The sequence below is a fragment of the Lagenorhynchus albirostris genome, chromosome 19 (assembly GCF_949774975.1).
Source record: "Lagenorhynchus albirostris chromosome 19, mLagAlb1.1, whole genome shotgun sequence".
In the NCBI taxonomy this organism is placed as follows: domain Eukaryota; kingdom Metazoa; phylum Chordata; class Mammalia; order Artiodactyla; family Delphinidae; genus Lagenorhynchus; species Lagenorhynchus albirostris.
The window spans coordinates 56,451,327-56,474,155 of NC_083113.1; the positions used below are offsets into that span (position 1 = coordinate 56,451,327).

The 22,829-nt window shown below is 49.4% G+C and overlaps 1 protein-coding gene across 1 annotated transcript in view; it reads left to right on the forward strand.

Annotated features, from left to right (window-relative positions):
* The window catches only part of USP10 (ubiquitin specific peptidase 10), a 71,346-nt gene extending 62,976 nt beyond the window's left edge, over positions 1–8,370 (forward strand). The window contains exons 13-15 of the mRNA XM_060129823.1: positions 2,670–2,814; positions 4,100–4,165; positions 7,343–8,370. Of these exons, the coding sequence (XP_059985806.1) occupies positions 2,670–2,814; positions 4,100–4,165; positions 7,343–7,530 (399 nt within the window). The 3' untranslated portion in view covers positions 7,531–8,370. The remainder of the gene's footprint in view (positions 1–2,669; positions 2,815–4,099; positions 4,166–7,342) is intronic.
* Positions 8,371–22,829: the final 14,459 nt, after the last annotated feature.

Below are 22,829 nucleotides of genomic sequence, written 5' to 3' on the forward strand. Positions count from 1 at the left end.
TGATCCTCCCAACTTCCCTTGGCTCTAAGTCATGAAACACAGGTCACGATCTTTGGGGTTATTTATTCTGAGCTGTGTTTCATTTGCTGGCCATCCAGTCATGGCACCGTAGAGTGAATACCACCTCTGACAAAGGCCGATAGCTCGTTCACATTCCTGATACCATAGAGCACAATTTCATGAGATGGTTAGGATATAAAAGATGTTCTAAAAGATGTTCTGATCTGGTTTGCATTTGACTGCAGATCTTCAAGGACGTTGAAACATAGAAAGTAATTGTTCTGGTGCCTGTTACTCTTTGATTTGATCTGAGAAAAAGATAAAGTCTTGAGTCTTTCAGCGTTCAGGAGTCAAGAGGAAGCACGTCAGCTCCGTCGAGAGAGGCGATAATTCTCTGCTCTCTGAGGGCTTGTTAGCTGCTGGCCGTCCAGATGCGCCAGTTAGGCCCGACTTCTCGTCCGCAGTAGAGCGCGCCTTCTCCGTTTTGTATCCTAGGTCGTGGCTGTGCATTCATAGAGGTGTGTTGGGGGGATGAATGTAGACCGGCTAGGGCGGTGCCTTTTTGAACACTTCAGAGTGTTCCTGTGAGGCCCGATTTCAGTAGCCGTGTGTGATGGCTACAGGGTGAACCAGCACGGCCCAGTGTAGGAAACCTGCCAGCACCTCGTGGGGCCAAGGGCCCTGCCCTTGCCTCGCAGCTCGGGCTCCATCCACGTGAAGAGGCGCAGAGGCGGGGTGTGGAGAGCTTCTGTCCGTCTGCTGTGGGTTGGTCAAGCCAACCTCTCGGGGCATCTGCAGAAGTTAGGCCTAGCTCTACCCCGTGTTTTCTAATTGCTTCTCGTGGACAATTTTGTTCAAAAAGTAAAAGTGGTAGGAGCCGGAAGAGAATCCCGGCAGCTTTTCCTTAGAGAAATGGTGGAACTTAACGGGAGAGAGAGAGTGGGTACTTGTTCTCGGGAGGCCGGGTCACGTACTGGCTGTGGGACTGTCCACCTGCTCATCTGGGGCAGCCATGACTCCAGAGGTGGACTCGCCATCCTGGCCCCTCCCCACTGGAGCCACTGATCCTGCTGGGGAGGGGGGCACCCCGTCCCTGCGCTCCCAGGACAGCCCTCTGGGGATATGTCTGTTCTCCTCGTTTGCCCCTGCTGCAGTTAAACTGCTGTTTGGGCAGAGGTGGGTGGGGCGCGATGACTGAGGTAGCGGCGGCTGTGGTTGTTGGCCCGGGGTCAGAGGAGGGTGAGGAAAAGGTGATGGATTCTAGGTGGCAGGTTTGCAGGAAGGAGTCACGGAAGAAGTGGCATCTCGGTGGAGCCTTGAAGACGGCAGAGAAGGCTGCTGGCCGTTCTCGCTCCATGGCTGTGGAAGCAGGTGTCTGGGGAACGAGCTTGTACAGCATGTCTGTGAAGAGCAAGTAACACATTTTCTGGAATGTGATTTTTTAATTTACTTTTCAAAGTACCTACTTGAATTTTATTAGGTTTTTAGGTCAAAAGTTGTTTTTCTGTGGGAACACAGGAAGATTGTGGGAAAATATGATTATACAAAATACTAGCTAAATAAAAAGGTCTGGGTTTGTTGGGTGTTAGAAAGTGTGGCTCAGTTTCTCTGGAAACCCGGAACACTCAGTTAAGGATTTGAGATTAGCCCCTTAACGAACAGAATCGCGCGTCACTAGCACTGAGAAACCATCCCAGAGGTACTTTAGTCTGACTATCATTTTACAAGTGAGGAAGCTGGAGTCTTACATCGTCATCGCTGGTTTTGACTGTGGAACTGGAGTCATGCTTTTCTTCATTCACAATTCTTGTTGGATGTGAGACAGTGGACTGCAGAGACTCAATGGGAATGTCGAGGTGATCGGGCCATTTCCATGCCTGGGACCTCAGTCTGGGTGGGAAGACAGGCCTGAAAGGGTCTTCAGCCCTAATACTAATAAACCAGGTGGCGGTGACCGCTAGGCTCGCTTCAGGTACCTTCAGCCAGATACGCGTGTAGTCCTCCGAAAGCTTTCTGGGTGTTTATTACATGCCGCTGTCTTTCGGATTGTTATGTGGACAAGTACTTCTACCGAAAGTATTCTCCGTCTAAATACCGGAAGCATCAACACATTTGCAGATACAGAGAACGGTACATAAAGGGGTTAAGTTTGCTTGTGAAGATGGATTTTAATAAAAAGCAGCGTTCAGTAGACTGTGGAAGTTCATAAGGGGCATTTTGAATTGATAAAAGCGGAACTGTTATAAAACCAATGGTTACACTAAATAGCCTTGGAGTTATCTAGAGCGTCTAATTCAAGAAACACGTTGCCTTCAGCTTTATCAGTACTGTGAGAGTTATTAAAAAAATAAGTTAATACATACGTAATTCAAGGTATTACTAAGTTAGCTTCTAAATGTTTATGCCAATTTAATGCCCTCGGACAAAGGTTCTTAACTTGGCTCGGGGACCTTTGGGACCCCCTGCAGTTGTGTCTGTAGGGATATATGCACTTTTCTAAGAGGAAGGTCGGTACCTCTCAAAAGATCCCATTCGATTCTCCAAAGACCCTGTGACTCAGGAAGCTTTGAGAAGCATTGCCCCGGAACGTTTGAGTCTTGGAGCGAGAGGTGAGGTGGCGTCCGCCGCTCGGAGTAAGATGGCGTTTCCTGTGTGCTTATGTGTCTCAGGTGGAGATCAGTCGAAGGGTGACTCTGGAAAAGCTCCCTCCTGTCCTCGTGCTGCACCTGAAACGGTTTGTTTACGAGAAGACAGGTGGATGTCAGAAGCTTATCAAGAACATTGAATATCCTGTGGACTTGGAAATTAGTAAAGGTAACGACTGTAAGGCAGGAGCGTCTGTGATGACAGTCCTGGAAGCAGCCAGCTTCTTGATGCCGCAGCGTTTTCTGTGTCATGTCAGCATTCAGAAGCTCTTTCATGACTTTTTTGTTTTAAATTTCTTGACTGTTAATAGACCTTTAGGTTAAAATTTCTCACTAAAATGGCCTTTTAAAAATAAAGGCAAAAATAAACCATATGAAAGCATGACTAGGTGAGAAAAATACTAAATATAAAAAGTTTATGGGCCAGTGGTAGGAAATACCCTTCCTCATACTAGGCGTTAACAGCTGTGTGCAGCAGCCTGCCTAACTGGGCCTTTTAGCGGGTGGGGAGTGTTTCCCGCGGGCCCCGGGGCTTCCCCTGCCCTCCGGCGGCAGGGACCCCGGCCTTAGAGCTGCAGCCCCAGCCCCGGGTCTCCACCAGGTCTCCGGGGCTCGGCAGCTTGGGCACATCGTGGTGAAAGCACCTAGTTGTCTTGCTAAAAGTGAGCTTGAAGGAAAACTTGCCAGGAAAGCTTCAGAATTTGTGAGAAATGTTCTGTGCAACAGTGAAGTTCGATCAGGAGCGTAACGAGCTAGAGGCGATGCTCAAAGTATCCGGGGGCCTGGAGAGCAGAAAAGAGCACATGGGCCGTCGTCCCTGGTCTCCTGGAGGAGCTAACTGCTGTCCTCCTCCCTCCTCCCTCCCCACGCTGCCCGGCACTGGGACCTGCCGGGCAGTGGGCCTGGGATCACCATTGCTTCACCTGCACCCAGGCACGTTGCATTTCCTTCCCCCTAAGATTCGGACTCTGGCTCTCAGCCCTGTTCTCACGAGTTGCCACCTTCGGCTGATAGGTTTGCCTCCTGTGCCGGTTCGTGGTCCGTTTGAGGACCGGAAAGGGGAAGAAACGCCAGCCGAAAATCATCTTACTGGTGGTTGGGGTTTTGTGGTCTGACTCGCGTGTAAAACATTTTAAACCTTAGGCTTTCCAGGGCAGCTTTGCTTTTGTTTTTTTCTTCCCCATGTTTTAGAACATCTGCTTGTAGGGGGTTTCTAGCATGGGCTAGAGGCTCAGTATATGCCCCTGTCCTCTGATTCTGGTGACCTCCGTTACTACCCTGCAGCTGGTCTTCCTCGCTGCTCAGTTTTTATGCAAATGAGGGGATGGAGTTGTGTTTGGTCTCCCTGGTCCACTGGGTGGGTTAGTTGATTGGAGGCTGCTGTCTGCCCCTTTCTGGGAGCTCTGTGTGTCAGCGCTTTTATAGATTAAAGCTCTTGATATTTTGTTTTTCAGAGCTGCTCTCTCCAGGGGTTAAAAATAAGAATTTTAAATGCCACAGAACCTATAGGCTATTTGCAGGTAAGTGGATTTGTGCGACATTTTCCTGTGAAAGCAACGATGCAAAGGTTTATACCCTGGCACGACTTTGCTGTAATGCCGCTTAACGTGGAGACCAGATTGTTGGTATCCCCGTGGACTGTGTAAGTCCGGAAATCATTTGAAAATGTGCGTTTTACCTAAAATTTGGTGTGTTTGGAATTTGACAGACTATTCTCTTGGCTCTAAAAGCTCAGCCCAACGTGAGACGTCGTCTAACACGACTGTCTCTGTCTTGGAGCCAGAGGTGTGGGGTTGCCAGGCTGGGAACCCTCCCTGCCGCGGTCGTGGTGCCTGTAGGAGTGGGTGCTGAGGCGTGGCCGCAGCCAGGCTAGGGGAGCGCGGGCTCCTTAGCCGCCCACGACCTCCTGCCTCCCCCCCGGGCTCCCCGCGGAGCCCATCCACGTTCTCCACCTCCTGTCCTTCCCTCCTCCTTTCTCTTTCACAGCCCGAGTCTTTTGCGCCTTTGAGGCCTTCTGTGTCTTTGAAGAGTTGCTGGTCGCAGCAGTTGTGTCTGCGCCCCTGGCCGTTTGTCTTAGAGTTTTCCAACTGCTCTCCCACCGTTCCTCTTGTGTTGCCTTTGCGGAGCCTGTCTGTAGTGACTGCTGTTTGTTAGCCCTCACACGTTCATTGAGCCTTTTCACTGGATACTTTTTATGTACTATCTCATTTAGTCCTTACAGTGTCCTGGGAGGTATGTGGCGCTATCCCCATTTTGTAAAAGGACAAACTGAGACTCGTGGAGGAACATTGGCCGCTCTGTGCCCTTAAGTGGCAGAGCAGAGCTTCACACTCCTGCCCTCGGTCCACCCCTGAGCTCTTGGGATGTTGGATTGGGCCCTGGTCGTTGGGTGGGTCGGGTGCCAGGTTAGAAGGTGTTGGGCCCGGTTGGCCCTTTCTTCCCACCAGGACCTGCTCCCTCCGACTCGCTCTTCTCCCCGGAGGTGGCTGATCACGGCCTTACCCCAGCCTGCTGGGACCTGGTGGGCAACACACTCCCGGCGTGTAGCCACCCTCCCCCTGACCTGCCTTGGGCTGGCAGCTCGGAGGCCTCTCTGTGGTCTTCCTCTGAGACCAGAGGGCCCCCAGGGTCCAGCCTGGCTCCCTGGGGTTTGGCACTGAGGTCCCAGGGTGATGACGTGTTTCTCCGAGTCTCCCTGCAGCCTCCCTGGGGTCCCTGTCAGGGCAAGGTGATGATCAAGGGCAGGGTTAGCAAGTCTTGTCTCCTGGTCAGGGGGCCCTGGTGTGAGTGCACCCCTACCCCTCCCGCCCGCCCCGGCCCGGGGCTTCTTCTGGAGTCGCTCTCGCCTGCACCCCTGAATCTGAGCCTTCTAATCTCAGAAATACGGTCACCGGATTGGTTGCAGTTTTCTGTAAACTGTGAGTAAAGAGGTGCTTTTAAAAATGGTTTTGATTGCGGGACAAAGAAAATCAGTTAATATAGCGCGTGAGCTTTTGGAAAACTCATTCTCAGCTCTGCTTCTGTGACGTGGGCTTGCCGGGCGTCTGTGACACATCACCATGTTAGGTACAGGTCTGCTGCTTGAGAAACCTGCATACGGGTGGAGCGCTTCTCTTCTGAATATTTAAAATGAAGTGTCGTAGAGGAAACGCAAAATCAGTTAAACCCACAGGTCCTTTAAATCCTACTGACCTGGTCACTTTAAAAAACCAAAACCAAGTCTGGTAGGTCTTAGAGGTGAAAATCCAGGACAGACGCCCCACAGCTGGATTTGGGGTCAGAGGGACATGCTGGTGTCGGGGCTCCCCTTGCCCTGCGGCAGCCTGTCCATCTCTGTGACCTGCAGGACTCGATGCAGCCGTGAGCTGCTGCTGGTTCCGTTGCTGGTTTCCCACTTGATGGCCCAACAGTCTTGCTGTCCCTCAGCGACCAGTCGCATTCGTCCCCGGCGGGCCAGGGCCTCAGTGTTCTCTGAGCCCCAGCAGAATGGCCTCTGCGCAGAGCCCGGCTCTGGGTGGATTTGGATGTCCCTACAAGTGGGGGAGCGCGCTGACGTTCAGCCTATTTATTGCTGAAATTTCGTACCAGATTGTGCCCCTCTCTCCAAGTGACTGTCCTTCATGCCACTCACGGCAACGCACAGCTCACCCTGGCCACACTGCAGCCCCCCTCCCCGGAATGTCACTGGAGGCTGTTTCCCTCACACAGGGTCAGGTCTGCTGCTGGCCCAGCCACCTCCCAGCCCCTTCTCTGCATAGAAGGGGGAGGATGTGCCCTTCCACTGTCTTTAATACCTTTTCAGCATCTTCCGACAGTTATATTTGTTTTACACCTCTGACTAAGGCTTCCTGTTTGAATTACACAATTTTAATGAACAAGTACATGGCAGGTAATTTTTTCTGTTAAAACATGGTAGTAGAAAAATTGGAAATTTTTTTTAAAAGAAAAAAAGAGCAATGACCGGTGTCTGCAGGGTGACTCAACTGCCCAGTCAGCCCAGCTAACTGCGCTGGCGACCCTCCTGGGGCGGTGCTGTCCTTGTCACGGGTGACAGTCCACAGAAAACCTCAGATTCTTGTTTTTTTCATGTAATGTAAGCATATTCTTACACCGCCAAAAACTTTTAATCAGGTCAACGAAAAAATTCACCTTCTTGTAATGTAATGCACTCAGCATTCCTTCGAGTGTGAATATAGGCTTTTCCATGTTTTCACTTTGTCCAAGATTCAGATACTCTGTTGGAACAGTCTAGAAGTGGAATTGGCTGGATCAGGGCCTGATGTTTGGGCCTCGGTGTGCGTTCCCAGAGGGACATTGGCTGATGGCTCTGCAGGGAGCGTCTCTGTGTCCTCCTTCCTAGGGGACTGTCTCCTGTATCAAGTCTTAAGGCGGCTGACGAGCCTGCCTACAGGGCTGACAGATGGGACGACCCCATTAGTTGACATTTCTTTCATAGTTTGTGAGGTATTGAGCATTTTAAATATGTTATTAAGATGTAGATGTATGACTTTGTATTGTAAATTGTTGAACGGTTTTGAGTTGAAACAGCATTGCTTTGTATAACCCCACTTCTCTGTCCCACCTGCCTTGGTGCCAGGCCTTTCGTGGGACAGGCAGGTCTGTGGCGGGGGCAGGCGGGCACCTTAGGCGCTGGTGTGCGGAGCCGCTCTCACGGGCGCCCGGGCCCTCTCTTGCAGTGGTCTACCACCACGGCAGCAGCGCCACGGGCGGCCACTACACCACGGACGTCTTCCAGATCGGTCTCAATGGCTGGCTGCGCATCGACGACCAGACGGTCAAGGTGATTAACCAGTACCAGGTGGTGAAGCCCGCTGCCGAGCGCACAGCCTACCTCCTGTATTACCGCCGCGTGGACCTGCTGTAGCCGCTGCTGTGTGTGCCCGACGCTGCTTGTAGAGCACCGGCTCTCACCGACTCCCCTCCTCTCTTTAGTGGCTCTTTAGAGAGAAACTCTTTCTTCCTGTTGCAGAAATGGGCTAGAATGAAAGGAGACGCCTGGGGTTTGTGCACAACATAGTTCATGTTGACTTCTAGCTTCCAAATCAGAGTCATCTGGTCGAGACAGACTGTCGCCTGATTTAAGCAAAAACACAAAATCCACATTTCCGAAATAATGCCAATTCCTGAGTAAGAAGGGGAACTTGCATTTGATTCCCAGTCTAACTGCATAGTAGAATAAATCCTGCACCAGCAACAACACTTGTAAATTTGTGAAAATGAATTTTATCTTTCCTTAAAAAAATAAATTTTTTAATCCATCACACTTTCTTCCCTCACCCTTTAGTTTTTGATAAATGATAAAAATGAGCCAGTTATCAGAGAAGAAATAGTTCTTACTTCAAAAGATAAACAAACACATAAAATGAGTTGCTGGTTCCTAATAGGAAAAATACATTTTAATAATCGTGCGATGAGAAGCTGCTTACGTACACATTGCAGATCAAATATTTGGAGTTAAGATGTCAGTCACATAGATGGGTGATTGTAACTTTATTGCCATTAAAAGATTTCAAATTGCATTCATGCTTCTATGTACACATAATGAAAAATGGGCAAAATGATGAAGATTGATAATTCCCTGCGTCTGCTGTCTAATTCTGCTGTCTGCTCTTCTACGATGCCGCGTCTCTAATTGTACACAGTTAGTGATAGCTAGGAGTATAAAGTTGTCGCCCATCAATAAAAATCACACAGTTGGTTTAAAGCTGCGTGTGTGGTGTTTCTTTGACGGCAAATGCCTTTTCCAGTAACCGGAGTTCAAGTGGGCAGGACTGGGCTGCTGGAATTAAAATAAGCCCTTGGGGAAGCCTGACGTGTTCCTGAAAGCTTACCCAAGCCCTCAGATGATTCTTGTTTACTATTTGCAAAGTTATTAACTCTAGTGATTCGGATAAAGGAATTTTTTTAAATCTTCAAAGAGCAGAAAAGAGGAGGTAAGCTCTCTCTCCGTTGTTTTGTCCCCTGCATTGCTGAGTTCAAGGAGGGGACGGACGTGGGTCAGGGCTGAGCATCCTTGTCATTGCCTGCTACCGAGCATCCTACCTGTGCCTCAGATGCCACCTCCAGATGCGGAAAGGAAGCCTTTCGAGATGGAAGAGATGAAGAGGAGAGCCGTCATACACGTCAGGCCGCTCCCGGCAGCTCCTGTGCCCGTGGCACCCTGGTTCCAGAAGGCCCTGTGCAGGCCTCTCGCAGTAGTGTGCTGGGGTCCCCAGAGCAGCGGGTTTATGTGCTCCAAGCCTCTCCCCGAAGCTGTTCCTCTTACCGTCCGCTGTTCCTAATTGTAGCCATGTGCCGCTGCAGGTTCGGAGCTTAATTTTAAAATTACAGTACTGTATAGCATAGGGAACTATACTCAGTATTGTGTAATAATCTAAAGGGAAAATTATCCGAAAAGGAATATATACACATATATAACGGAATCACTGTGCTGTACACCTGAAACACAACATTGTAAATCAACATACTTCAATAAATATATATTTGTATAAAAATGATAAAAACGTGCAGTTCTAACGTTGCCCCCTTGGCCCGCCTGCCCTCCTGTAACCCTACTCTGATTTGCTTAGCTACTTAGAAGTCATCATTAGCCTCTCATTAAAATAATGTACAATTCTTATGGAACATGTGGACTTCGAAAGCTAAATTAACTTTGGGGGATGCAACCCACACCAGCAGTAAACCAGCCACACGTGGAATAAGGAGCCTGTTCTGAAGCCCGGCGTTGAGTTCTGCATTGTGATCCGTGAGCCAGGTCAGGTCCGATCTGTACAAGTGGCTTATCTGTCCTGAGTATGCAGCCTCCATAAGCGATGTTGGCTAAAGTGTCCCCGTGAGTCAGTGAACGCCCTGTCCAGAACAAGGCCTCTCTCAGGGATCTGTAACAGGAGCCCGGACATACAGTGCCGTCGTTGGTACACCAGCCTGCTTCCAAGTGTTAGAACACATCTTGTGCATTTAGATGAGGGAATTTTCCCTCAAATGTCGTTCGAGGGTCTCTACATAATCATTAAATTGCTAAGTTACATATTCTGTCAAGCCCAAAATATGTTGGAAACTGAGATACTAAGGCCTTCCTTTGGAAGGTCTTGTCTCTCTCAAAAGTGGTTAGAGATGAATTAAGCGCAGTGGGGCATCCAGTGTCTCGGGTGACCCTGTAACGTGCGGAGAGGTACTGCATTCAACGTTTTAAAATTTATTTTATTTTTGGCTGTGTTGGGTCTTCATTGCTGAATGTGGGCTTTCTCTAGTTGTGGCGAGCGGGGGTTACTCTTCGTTTTGGTGCACGGGCCTCTCATTGCGGTGGCTTCTCTTGTTGCAGAGCACGGGCTCTAGGCGCGCAGGCTTCAGTAGTTGTGGCACAGGGCTCAGTCGTTGTGGCTCGCGGGCTCTAGAGCACCGGCTCAGTAGTTGTGGCGCACGAACTTAGTTGCTCCGAGGCATGTGGGATCTTCCCAGGCCAGGGATCGAACCCGTGTCCCCTGCATTGGCAGGTGCATTCTTAACCACTGCGCCACCAGGCAAGTCCTGCATTCACTCTTCAGGCTGCTGTCCCCTCTGGCACGTCGGACTTTTAGATTCAGCTGTCTGGTAGCCCTCAGATGGCTCCTCTGTTACCCTGTACATGAGTGTGTTGTCTGAAAGAGCGTGCATAATCCCACACCCCCTGACAGCTCCAATTGTATGTATGACAGATAATAGCTTCAATTTTCCTGTGCTTAAGTGGGATCGGGATGTCCAGCTGCAGACGAAGAGCAAAGCTCCTAAAGGGGCCGAATATATAGCAAGGAGACGCTAGCCTGGAGTTCACGATTACCTGCATTTGGTCCCTGCAGTGATTGATTGGCCCTTGGATAGAAAACCCGATCATTCTAGCAAATCCAGTGCTTTCTAGGGTCCCAGGTGAATTGTGGGCCTATCCATGTTGTTCTTGACACTTCGAGCTAAATGTTTAGTGTTTCCTGCTGCAATTTTTAGTATTTTTATAATTCCAAGACTATTTCGTTGGCTTTAGGGTCATTTACACTAAGAACTTGGCCCCGTAACCTTGGTGCTGGGGATACAAATTTAGTGATTTTCCTTCATTCGCATTTGACATGTCTTTCTCAGTGGCTTTTAAACCACTGTGAATGCTAGGGTACCGTCAGAAGTACATCACAGGGAGATTTTCCTTTACTGTGTGAAATATTGCTAACAAGACTTGGAAGTTGTCTTACACGAAGAACGTCATCAGGTGTATCTGGTTGGTGTATTGTTTGCCCCAAGCCAAGAAAGTGCACGTGCCTCTTTCAGAAGGAAAGAATGAAAAATGGGTTCCATTCAGAATGAAAAATGGCGGTCCTTCCATTGTCCTGTTTGTAGAGCCATGTTCAGCTGCCCGGTGGCTCAGAGAAGCTGTTTCTTTAATTTTTCAGGTGGTCAGTCATGTAGTCATGGTCTAATGTGTGGGTCCCGCTAGTAGTAACTTTGTAATCAGCAAATGCATCATTTTATGTCTTTTCCTTAGTGGAAATTTCTGGTGACTGTTCTCATAGGGTGCTTGTACTTGACCGGGCCAACTAGTTAGAAAGCTAAGATTGCAGTCAAAGTCAGTTGCTTTGGATTAACCAAGTAAACCTATGAGTTCAATGCTGCACAGCTCTCAGCTCACTTTGCAGGAGTCGGCGTCCTGCCAGTGTGGCCGCTTCACTCATGGTTCGTTAAGCTTCTCTTTGGAAGTGCTTAGTCCATCAGGAGAGACCAAAGACTTCTCTATTACTTCTCTGGCTCAAGAAGGAAAGATGCCTTGTTGACTGGCCCGGTGAGGGTAGTACCCATTACACCAATTTCCTGAGCGTCAGTGGGCTTCGAAAACATTAGGAAAAAAATCTTAGAGTTTAAAAAAAGTCTAACAAGGCCGTGTGTTAACAGCCTGCTCTACACATAATGCTATTTTGTCTTTTTAAAATCAATCGCAGCAGATTGCCAAGCAGGTGTGCTTTTTCCTCATCAGACGTTTGCTCTTGCTTCCTAGGATTTTTTTTTTTAATCTGTTATTATTCATCTTTTGGACTGACTATTCCCATCTTACTTATACCTTTTGGAGACAAATGTATTTGTTTGAAAAATGAGATTCACTTTGTAGCTTGGCTTCACCCTGTGGTGATGTTCTTTCTCTTCAGAAGTAAATAAACGAACCAGTGAACGAATGCTTGGTCCCTTTTCTGATCTTTCACTCTCTTTTCTTACCTCCCCCTGCCCCCCACCCCTACAAGAAAGGGTATATCATCCTAGTTAGTGAGTGTGGGCTTCTTTTAGCAGATTTACACTGTAAATTTGTTTGCCATTTGGGCTTCCCTTTTGTTTCTCAGACAGTCCGGTCATAATTAGGGGTGACTTGCTAAGCTCTGATTTGCTGAGCACAGTAGCATTTTGTCAGGCGTCTTCTGTTGGAAACAGCTGGCAAGTAAGCTTTTAAATTTAATGGGGTTTTCTAAATGTCCATCGACAGAGGAATGGATAAAGAAGATGTTATATGTATACACACACACACACACACAAACACAAACACACAAACACACAATGGAGTATTACTCAGCCATAAAAGAATGAAATAATGGCATTTGCAGCAACATGGATGGACCCAGAGATGATCGTACTAAGTGAAGTAAGCCACGCAGAGAAAGACAAAAACATATGATATCACTTATATGTGGACTCTAAAAAGATGATACAAATTAACGTACTTACAAAAGAGAAACAGACTCACAGACTTTGAAAACTTATGGTTACCAAAGGAGAAGGTGGGGGGGCGGGATAAATTAGGACTTCGAGATTAACATACACTACTATATATAAAATAGATAATCGAGAAGGACCTACCGTATAGCACAGGGAACTCTACTCAATATTGTGTAATAACCTATATGGGAACAGAATCTGAAAAAGAATGGATGTATGTATGTGTATATGTATACCTGAATCACTTTGCTGTACACCTGAAACAGACACGACATTGTAAATCAACTATATCCCAATATAAAATAAAAAGTAAATTTAAAAAAATTAGTGTTTTTTTTTCTTTCAGTTAAGGGGATCCTAGCTGCCGTGCGATTTAGGAAGTGTTTTGACTCTAGGACTTCACACTGATTGAGCGATGCCGTCCAAGATGTTTTCATCTTCATAAACTCCATTTCCTCCCAGATCCCATTTAAGTGCTGCTCTTTGTCTTATCTATCATGTTATCTATCATGTGTTGGAAGTATTTATTGTTGGTTTTCTAACGAGTAAATATTAGGGTAGCTTTGTTCATTCTGTGGTAGCAATCCAGTCAGATGCGTGTGTGCGTTTGAAGGGTTCCCGATCCCTTCCTGAGAAACCCCGTGTCCCTGTCGGCAAGTTCAGGAATCGGGTAAACCTCAGCCCCGTGGGGTTTTTTGGTCCTTTTTTGAAATTGCAGTTGGTTTTTGTTTTTCAAACATCTTCACCCATGTGGAGTGTTTTTGGTTTCAGCTGTCGGGCCCTCTGAGAGGCTTGCGCCGTGTTCGGGGTGGCACTGGGATGCTGGGGTTGGGTCTGGTGAACCTGACCTTGAGCTCATCTGTCCTCCAAAGAAAGCAGATCTCTTCACGCATTTTATGAGCATTTGGGGATTCCCTACATAATTTAAGAAAAAAAATAATCCCTCTGCTTAAAAAAAAAAAAAAAGATTGAAGGACTCTTACTTAAGCGTGGATTTCCTGCCAGGTCTGAAAATGGACTCATCCTTGTTTATTCCCTGTTGCCAGCAGTGGGCCCAGCTCTGGACTCTGATACCTGTGGGGTCGGATTTGCTTTGTGCTTATCTTATCACCTGCAGCTGAAAGCCGAGCACTCCTGTGCTCCGTGGAGAATCAGTCGGTGCCTCCTGACCTTCTTGAGGACACTCACCCTTCACATCCGAGGCCAGCAAGGGGGTGATGCACTGATGTGGAATTTGTTCTGTGTTCGTAAAGGTGTGAATTAACTTTGCAGTGAGTAACGTTCCCTTTCTAGGAAGATTTCTCCTGTTTCTTATGGCTGCAAACCCTCCCTGCTGCACTGGGACCACACCTCCCACTGCAAGACCACTGACTCCAGTGGAGCCCTCCACCAGGGGTGCTGCCGACGTGCGGCTCGTGACCTGGAGCAGATCCAGGGGTGTCGGGACCAGCGACTCACAGCAGCGTCCTCTGTGGTCACCCTTGGGGCGCTCCTGCTTGCCCCTCTCCCTTCCCCTCTCCGGACAGCATATTTTCTTAACGTGCTCATAATAGCTAAGAAGACGTGGGGCTTCCTACAGACCAGGCCCACTTCTGCTTTTAAATTACTTTTTAAATTAATTTATTTACTTTTGGCTGCATTGGGTCTTTGTTGCTGTGCAAGGGGTTTCTATAGTTGCGGCGAGCAGGGGCTACTCTTTGTTGCGGTGCTTCTCATTGCGGTGGCTTCTTTTGTGGCAGAGCACAGGCTCTAGAGCGCAGGCTCAGTAGTTGTGGCGCACGGGCTTAGTTGCTCCGCGGCATGGGGGATCTTCCCTGACCAGGGCTCGGACCTGTGTCCCCTGCATTGGCAGGCGGATTCTCAACCACTGCGCCACCAGGGAAGCTCCGGGCCCACTTCTGAGCTCTTTCCAGGCACTTGGCCCTCTGACAGTCCCGGGAGGACTTTCTGCCTCCACCGCGCAGCTGGGGAGTTGGCATCGGCTCAGAGTCTGCTCGGAGCCCCTGCACTGTGCTGTGTGCAGGCGCCCACCCCTCATCCCCGCGGCCTGCCCAGGTCAGTCCTGGCACTCGAGAGTAAGCTAGAGTGGCCAAGAGAGGCTGGTGATACAGCAGAGAAACTGAAGGGAAATCTGGATGAACTCTCAATGCTGTGGCATTAAAACAGAACAAAGTAGTGAAATGATTAAAAACAGGGGTGCGGAAGCACCCAGCCGGTGCTGCAAACTCTCCCTGTGCTCATCAGCCTGTGATCTTGGGGCGGTGGTCCAGTGTCTGAACTGGCTGGGGGTGGCACTGCCCCACGGGGTCAGGGACAGGGTTAGGCCAGGTAACAGGTGCGATCTCTAAGCAGAGCCTGGGGGCTCAGTGAGCCCTGCTCACCTGTGTCCCTTCTGGCGTCATCACAGGGCTTGGGGCCGGGCCTCATCTCTGGTAATTCACCTTTTGAATTTCCCATCTTTTCCTGCCTCGACCCTTGGCCCTGCTTGCCTGTCCCCTCGTTTGAGTTCTGCTGTCCTGTCAGTTCTGGATGCTTCTGTTGAAGCCAGGCAGCTGGGCACTGTCTCCTGCCTGGTCAGGGCCCCACAGGATAGGGACATGTTTGCTGCTGGCTGAGTTTCCACTAGAAAATAGTGTGAGTGTCTGGGTAGTGGGCGGCCTGTCACCACAGACCCCGGTGCCCCCTGGATCGCTCAGTAGAAATGTTCATTCCTCCCTGTCTTCCTTTTATACAGATGCCCACCCAGGGCTAGCTGCACACACACACCCTGGAGTTTTCTGTTACTGTTCTTCTTTACAGCTGTCATGGGACTTTTTTTTTTTTTTTGCGGTACGTGGGCCTCTCACTGTTGTGGCCTCTCCCGTTGCGGAGCACAGGCTCCGGACGTGCAGGCTCAGCGGCCACGGCTCACGGGCCCAGCCGCTCCGCGGCATGTGGGATCTTCCCGGACCGGGGCACGAACCCGCGTCCCCTGCATCGGCAGGTGGACTCCCAACCACTGTGCCACCAGGGAAGCCCTATCATGGGACTTTTTAAAGAAAGAAGTAAAATTCATCAGTGCACAGAAAAAATGAACCAAAGACTGGTCCAACCTAAGATTTGCATCCAACCTAATGTTTGTTTTCAAAGAAATAAAGTTTAAAAGTTCAACTCGGGCTTCCCTGGTGGTGCAGTGGTTGAGAGTCCGCCTGCCGATGCAGGGGACACGGGTTCGCGCCCCGGTCCGGGAGGATGCCACATGCCGCGGAGCCGCTGGGCCCGTGAGCCGTGGCCGCTGGGCCTGCGCATCCGGAACCTGTGCTCCGCAATGGGAGAGGCCACAACAGTGAGAGGCCCGCGTGCAGCAAAAAAAAAAAAAAAAAAGTTCAACTGACCCACGTTTACAACTAAGAAGAAAACATACACTTCATTCAATAAACACAGCAAACTTGAAATCTGCTTTTATTCTGTCTGGTGACCAGTTCAGGGCACAGAAGGGATGATACCGTGGGAGAGGCAAAGGAGATGGAGGTTAAGAGGGGAAGGAAGGGTGCCGGGGAGTGGGGCGCAGACCCAGGGGAGCGCGTGGGTCCAGCCTGGGCCTCCTGTGCAGACGGTGCTGACAGTGAACTCAACTTAACACTAGCCCCCGGTCTCTACAGGGAACGGCCGGTCATCATTTCTCTTCTGGAAACAGTTTACTCCGAGCTCTGAAGGTCTCAGTGTCTTCGTTTAGACCTTCCTTTTGGGTGTAGGGAGCTGTCCACCTACTCGGCCTGTTCACTGCTCATTGGCGGGTGTGTCGCCTTCTCAGGCACCCCGTTAGGTCCCTGGGCCTGAGGCTGTCCTCTGAAGCCCACATTTATTCTGACCTTTGAGTGCTTTCCCTTTTGAAACCAAGTCTGTTTCAGTGTTTTTGTCCCGTTAGTCCTAATGGTGACAGTACGTAATACGATTCAAAGGGAAAATAAAAGACACTGCAAAAAGAATAGAATAAATGGGCAGCGGCGGCCACAGCAAGACATCCTCACAGGGTCCGGCCAGCGCATCCTTCAGCCTGTCCTTGCCCTGGGCTGGATGGGTGACATCGCAGCTCATGGTGTGAGCACAGCCAGCGGCTGAGGTCTCAGATCTGACCTCCTGGCCCACTGAGCAGGTGACCCCCGGGTCTTTACACGCCCCCAGCGCTGACACCCCAAGCAGGTTTGCAGCCGGTGGAGCAGGAAGGGGTGGGCCAGGCCCTCCCTGCCCGCTTTTCACAGAACTGCTGTCTGCGTCTGGGTGGTTTGGAAAATATTGTGGCAAAGAACCAAGTGGCTACCATGAGTCTGCACGTTCACAAGGTTTGTGTTTGACTTGAAGCGCCCACAACCAAACCCTTTAATTTCACTTGAATAAAAAGTGATGCGTTGACGAAAACACCTTGTCCTACTTAAGCGGGGGCTGTGGCGAAGGTGGTGATATCACACTGGAGGGGACCCAGGCTGGGCCCGGCGGGGCCGGGCCTCGAGCTGTGACTTGCACGCGGCCAGGCACCCATGTCGAAATGGACAACTCAGGAGCCGTTTGCATGTTTATTTACCTGTGTAAACGTGTAGCGTATTTCCAGGGCCCCAGGGCCCCCAAGCTCCCTAAGGGTCACCAGTACCTGATGTCCGTCATACATCACTTCTCACCCTCGGCACCTTGGACACCTGCGTGTGGCCAGCTGTCCTGTGCATCGTGGGATGTGAGCATCGTGGCCTCACCCACTGGATACCAGTTGCACTCCCCCTCCAGTTGTGACAACCAAAAACATCACCAGACATGGCCGAATGTCCCCTGGGGACCCAGATCACCTCTAGGTGAGAACCACTGCCATAGCGAATTTGACCGCTTAGGACTTCATAGAAACAGCATCATAAAACATGTACTCCAAAAAAAACAAACAAAAAAAAACATGTACTCCGCACCTTCTTTCACCCAAGATAATCTGCAGTTATAATCGTCCCCATAGCAGCGTTACCACAATCCCTCTGTGTTGAAACCCGCAGGGGGCGGGGGCGGGGGCCGGGGCCGGCTGTGGCCGGGGCCAGGGCCGGGGCCGGGATGGGAGGCAGATTTAAGCTCACAGAAATATATGCAGAGTGTACCAGTTACTAAAGTATCAGTGTGTCCGCTGGTAAGTGACTCTCAAAATGACGAACTCCATAGTCCGGATAGAAAACCCTTTCATTCCTGGTTACTGGTGATTGAATGGTCACCTGATAAGCAAATGCCAGGGTAACCAGGTGACATTGAGTTTTCGCACAGCATCTTCTTAATCCTCGCCAAAATCTTAGGAAGGGGGCCGGCTAGTCTCGTTAAACGAGGAAACAAGCCTACCTGGTTTGCAGTCGCTGCGTTCCGTCCACCGTGGAGCGCCTCCTGTCAGTCCGCCTTGGAGAGACGGTCAGAAAACAGTGTCCTGTTCTCTGGAGGAAGTTTGCTGAGTGACAGTGCCGGGATCCTGCTTTCTGGTCCCCGGGCCAGCTCACCCTGCTGCCTACAGGAGGGCGACCAGTGCATCTTGGTGGCTCCAAGCTTTAGTGGAGGGGCCAACGGCTGGTTGGTTAATCACACAGCCCTGCCCCTTCATCTCACCCATGCATTTGCCACCTTGAAAGCCAATTCCGAAAGGCCAGTGCAAAACAAAAACAGAACAACCCCCTTCCCCAGAAAACCTGAAAGCAAATACCTTCATCCAAACATCACCAGTGCTTGTCTCTGTAGGTACCTGCCCCCAGTCTATTTGTGTATTCCAGTTTTTCTACACCGGGCATGTTTTACTTTCTAAGTTTAGAAATATTTTCTCCTCTGTGTCTCCAAGCCTGTGTTGCCGGACCAGGTAGCTGCTGTAGCCCCCCCCTCCCATCCCCCACTTCTCGAAGACCAAGGGTCCGGGGTTCTCTAAGTTCTGAAGTTTGGCCATGTTGCAATGCCAGAGGCTTATCTTGATTCCAGTAATTAGAGAAACACATCTGTCAAACCAGTACCCTCTTGGAATTCAAGCACTGGTTTGAGAATTAATACGAAATTCAGTTGAGTGCATTCGAATGCAAGCATCGAAGTCCACGTTTGAATGAATACAGAGAGCACAAGTTGTCTGGGCACCGCGGGCCGTTCTGTTGGGATGAGTTCAGCACAAACAAATCCTCAATCTGAGGGTTAAACTCTTATGTAAATGCTTATGGGTTTACAACTTCTGGGGGAAATAATGCCTGGGAAAATGTCTTTGGGGTTTCATCGAACACTTGGAAAATAATCTGAAAACATTTTTCCAAACCCCAGGTAGTTCCAGCCCGGTCCTAATTGATAATAACTGTGTCTACACGGCCTTTCTCTGTCCATTCTTAGTACCGTAAATGCCAAGGAGACCTTTGCGCTGAGAATTTATGCTGGTGCCAGTGGGGTCTGGGGATCAGGCAGCTCTGGCCAGTCTGTCTCCACCGTCATGTAACAGCCTCCCCCTCCCCCAGAAATGCTCGTAACTATTATGAGAATCAGATCTTGGGTTAATTTTAACTGAATTTAATTCATTCATCAGACCATTATTTGGTACCGACTCAGTGCTAGGTTTTTCTTCTTGTTGCAGGCAGCTCATAAATGAAATGAGGCGAGAAGTTTGACAGCTCCCATCTTGAAGGGTTCACAGTTAGTGGGAGAAAGCAGGACCTAGGCAGTGGGGTGGAGAAAGCAGTGAGTGCTGGTCACAGAACAGGAGTTGGGGGCTGGGAGAGCTCAGAGGAGGGGCTGTCTGGGCAGTGTGAGTTCAACCCTAGTCTTATTGTAGATGTCTTTTACCAGATTAAGGAAGTTCCTTTCTACTCTGAGTTTTTGAGCGTTTTTAATCATGCATGGGTGTTGAATTTTGTCAAATTTTTTTTCTACACCAATTCATATGATTCTGTGTTTTTTCTTCTTTAGTTTATTAATATGATGGAGTGTGTTGATTGGTTTTTTAATACCCCACCAGCCTGCATTCCTGAGATAAACACCATTTGGTCATGGTGTAGTGTATTTTTTATACATTGCTGGACTCTATTTGCTAATATTTGTTGAAGATTTTTGTGTCTGTGTTTGTGATGCACACTGGTCCATGCACATTTCTTGTATTGTCTTTGTACGGTTTGGGTGTCAGAATAGTACTGGCCTCTTAAAATGAATTGGTAAGTGTTCCCTCCTTGTGTAGGACTGGTGTTATTTCTACTTGAAACGTTTGGTAGTTTTCACTAGTAAAACTGTCTGGGCCTAAAGATTTCTTTTTCGGAAAGTTTTAAACTACAAGTTCAATTACTTTAATACATATAGGACTCCTGGATAATCTCTTTCATCTTGGGTGAGTTTTGGTCATCTGTGGCTTTTCAGAAATAGTTCTAATTCATCTAAGTTGTTGAGTTTAAGTGCAAAGAGATGCTCAGGGTGTTCTCTCATTATCCTGTTAGTGTCTCTGTGGTCTATCTATGGTGTTAACTCCTTTTTATTCCGCATATTGGCCATTTGTGTGTGTCTGTCTGTCTCTCTCTTTTGTCAGCCTTGTTAGAGATTTGTCAAATTTTACTGGCCTTTTAAAAGTTTTAGCTTTTGATTTCATTGATTTTCTCATTGGTTTTCTGTCCCTGGTTTCAGTGTCATTAATTTTTGCTTTTCGTCTTTATTATTTTGTTTCTTCTGCTTGCTTTGGGTTTATTTTGCTCTTGTTTTCCCAGTTTCTTAGGTTGGGAGCTTAAATGGTGGATTTGAGATCTTTATTATTTTTTTCCTAGTATTTTCTAATGCTATAAATTTCCCTCTAAAGATGGCTTTAGTTGCATCCCACCAATTTTGATACTTTGTATTTTCATTTTCAGTTCAAAACATTTTCTAATATGTCTTGAGAGTTCCATGCATGTGCAGCACAGAGATGAGCCTAGGAGTTCCTCTGCCACTTCATGGGTCGCTTTCTTGAGTTCCCTCCTCCTCCCACCTCCCCAGACTCCGGTTCTCCTTCCCCCTCCTATGGCCACAGAGCCTGGGCCTTAGTTCCTGGCTCTGCCATGCTCTTCCTGCCCCTGTCTGCCTCCAGGACCAAGTGGCAAGAGGTCAGAGTGAGGGAAAAGCTACGGGGGTGCCCCCGCATTCTTGGGACCACAGTTTTTCTGATTAGAGAGAAGCTTTTCGGATTTTGAAGTTCCAGGTGCCTGCCCAACCGCCTCCCTGCCGCAGACTCCCTGGAGGCCGGGACAGGAGACAACGGGGGAAAAATAGAACAAAGGGAGAATAACTCAGGGCACTCCCCACTCTCTCTAACTCTTCCCTTTGCTGTTGCCCAGTGCAGAAACAGAAGGGTTCTCTCGGAGCTCTCTCTGCCCCGCCTGGTGCGCGGTTCCCTCCCAGCGCCTGTGAGCTCAGGCCAGGAGATACCAGGAGAAGCGTGGAAATTCACCACCGCCCCAGCATGCCTTGAATTCTAGCTCTTCCCCCAGTCTGTCTGCCTCTGTTTACTTCTGAGTTGATTTCAGTGGGAGAGGCAGGAAGGACAGTGCTGGTGCATCTTGACGGCACCAAACCTCCATGGTTTTATTTTTAATAATGATAATCACTGTGGGAGCCCATGGCAGCTGAGGGTGTCAAGGAACTCAGCACGTCCTGGCATCGCAGGGACCCAGAAGTCAATCAGGTTTAAGCTTAGAAGCCTTTTTCCTCTACAGTAGTTTAAGGTTCACCCTGAATTCAACTCTCCTGGGCGCGTGTGCGTCCATCTCCATCCCGATTGTATGTGTTGAGCTGATTTTCGTTCTGCTTTTCGTTGGAAAAGTGGAGAAGGTCAGAGTGGATTGGGTTCTTAGGGAGCTGGCTGAGGCCTGTCATGTTACAGACGGAGAAACTAAGCCACAGAGAGGACAGGTGTGGCAGAGTGAGGGTCCTACCTGGTCTCTGTGTCCCGGTCCCAGGCTGTGACACCACTGGAGGGTGCTTGGGGTCTCGGCTAACAGAGCACGATGCATCTAGGCAGTGGAACACTTGGGTCAAACGCACGTGGCACAGAGTCTGTATTTTAAATACTAATTATAAGAGCTACCACTTAGTAAGCACTTAATGCGTCCTGACCAATATGCACTTCATAGTCCTCTCGTTTATCTCCACGGCGGCTCTTGGAGGTAGATCATGCTTACCATCCTCGGTTACAGAGGGGAGTGAGGGCCAGAGAAGGCAAGTCATTTTCTCAAGGGCACACAGCAAGGAAGCACTGTGGCAGGGATTCAAACCCAGGCCCATTTTTATGGTGCCTCTTAGCCAGGATAAACTAAAAAATCAAATTCTGAAGACACGTCTTCCCGGTAAACACAGCGGGCTGGCTGGCTCATCCTTCAGGGACATACTTTCGCAATTTCAGCGTTCTGCTGGTCACAACCTTTCTGATTCATAACCGGCAGATCAGCCCCTGAGTCACAGAGACCTCGTAAACAGCTAAGTCGTTAACCTCTCAGATGGGTTTTGTTTACTGGCAGGAAATACTGGCAAAAGAAGAGTTATCCTTGAAGAGTTTGTACGTTGATGATGTTTTGTTTTGATTAAGAATTCTGGGAGGCCAGAGATGCCTTTCTGTGTAGAGAGCTGCCGTTTCCCTGCCAGAGTTGGCTCCTTCTGCAGATGCAGCAAGATCCCGTCACTCACGGGACCTTTAGAACCTTCTCTTCCGCTGACCCATGCCTGTCCTGGTCAGCAAGACTGACTCAGCGGCCCGAACCCTGACCCGTCGTCCCCTAGGGCTTGCCAAGAGGTGGAAGTAGGAATTTCCCTTACTCCTCATTTTTTTTTTTTTGGCGGTACGCGGGCCTCTCACTGCCGTGGCCTCTCCCATCGCGGAGCACAGGCTCCGGACGTGCAGGCCCAGCGGCCATGGCTCACGGGCACAGCCGCTCCGCGGCACGTGGGATCCTCCTGGACCCGGGACGCGAACCCACGTCCCCTGCATTGGAAGGCGGACTCCCAACCACTGCGCCACCAGGGAAGCCCCCTCCTCATTACTTTGATCAATCTCAGAAACAGACCGCAAGTGGGGCTACCCTGGGACCCCACCCATGCACCAAAAGCACTTGATCCCCATCATTTGTGCGTGCGCCGCACAGAGGCCGGAAGTGGATTTGCTTGCTCTTCTCAATTAATGGGGAAGCAGCACCATGCCTCCAGCTGCCCTCAGTCCATACTGAGGACAGACCAGGCGGCTCCAGGTGCGAACTGTTTGACAGGCACATGTCTCCTCCACGTTCACCGGATGCCCAGCTCTTGCAGGTACCTGGCAGGTCGTCATACACTTGATGGTGCCTTAGAGGGTGGGGAAGCCCTCCCCCATCTGCTGTCCAAGATCCCTGGCAACAGGTGTTCCTTTGCGCCCTCTGTTCCTCCCCCTCTCCCTTCTCTCCTTGTTTTTTTCTTTCTCTTCCCTCCCTCATATTTCTTTCA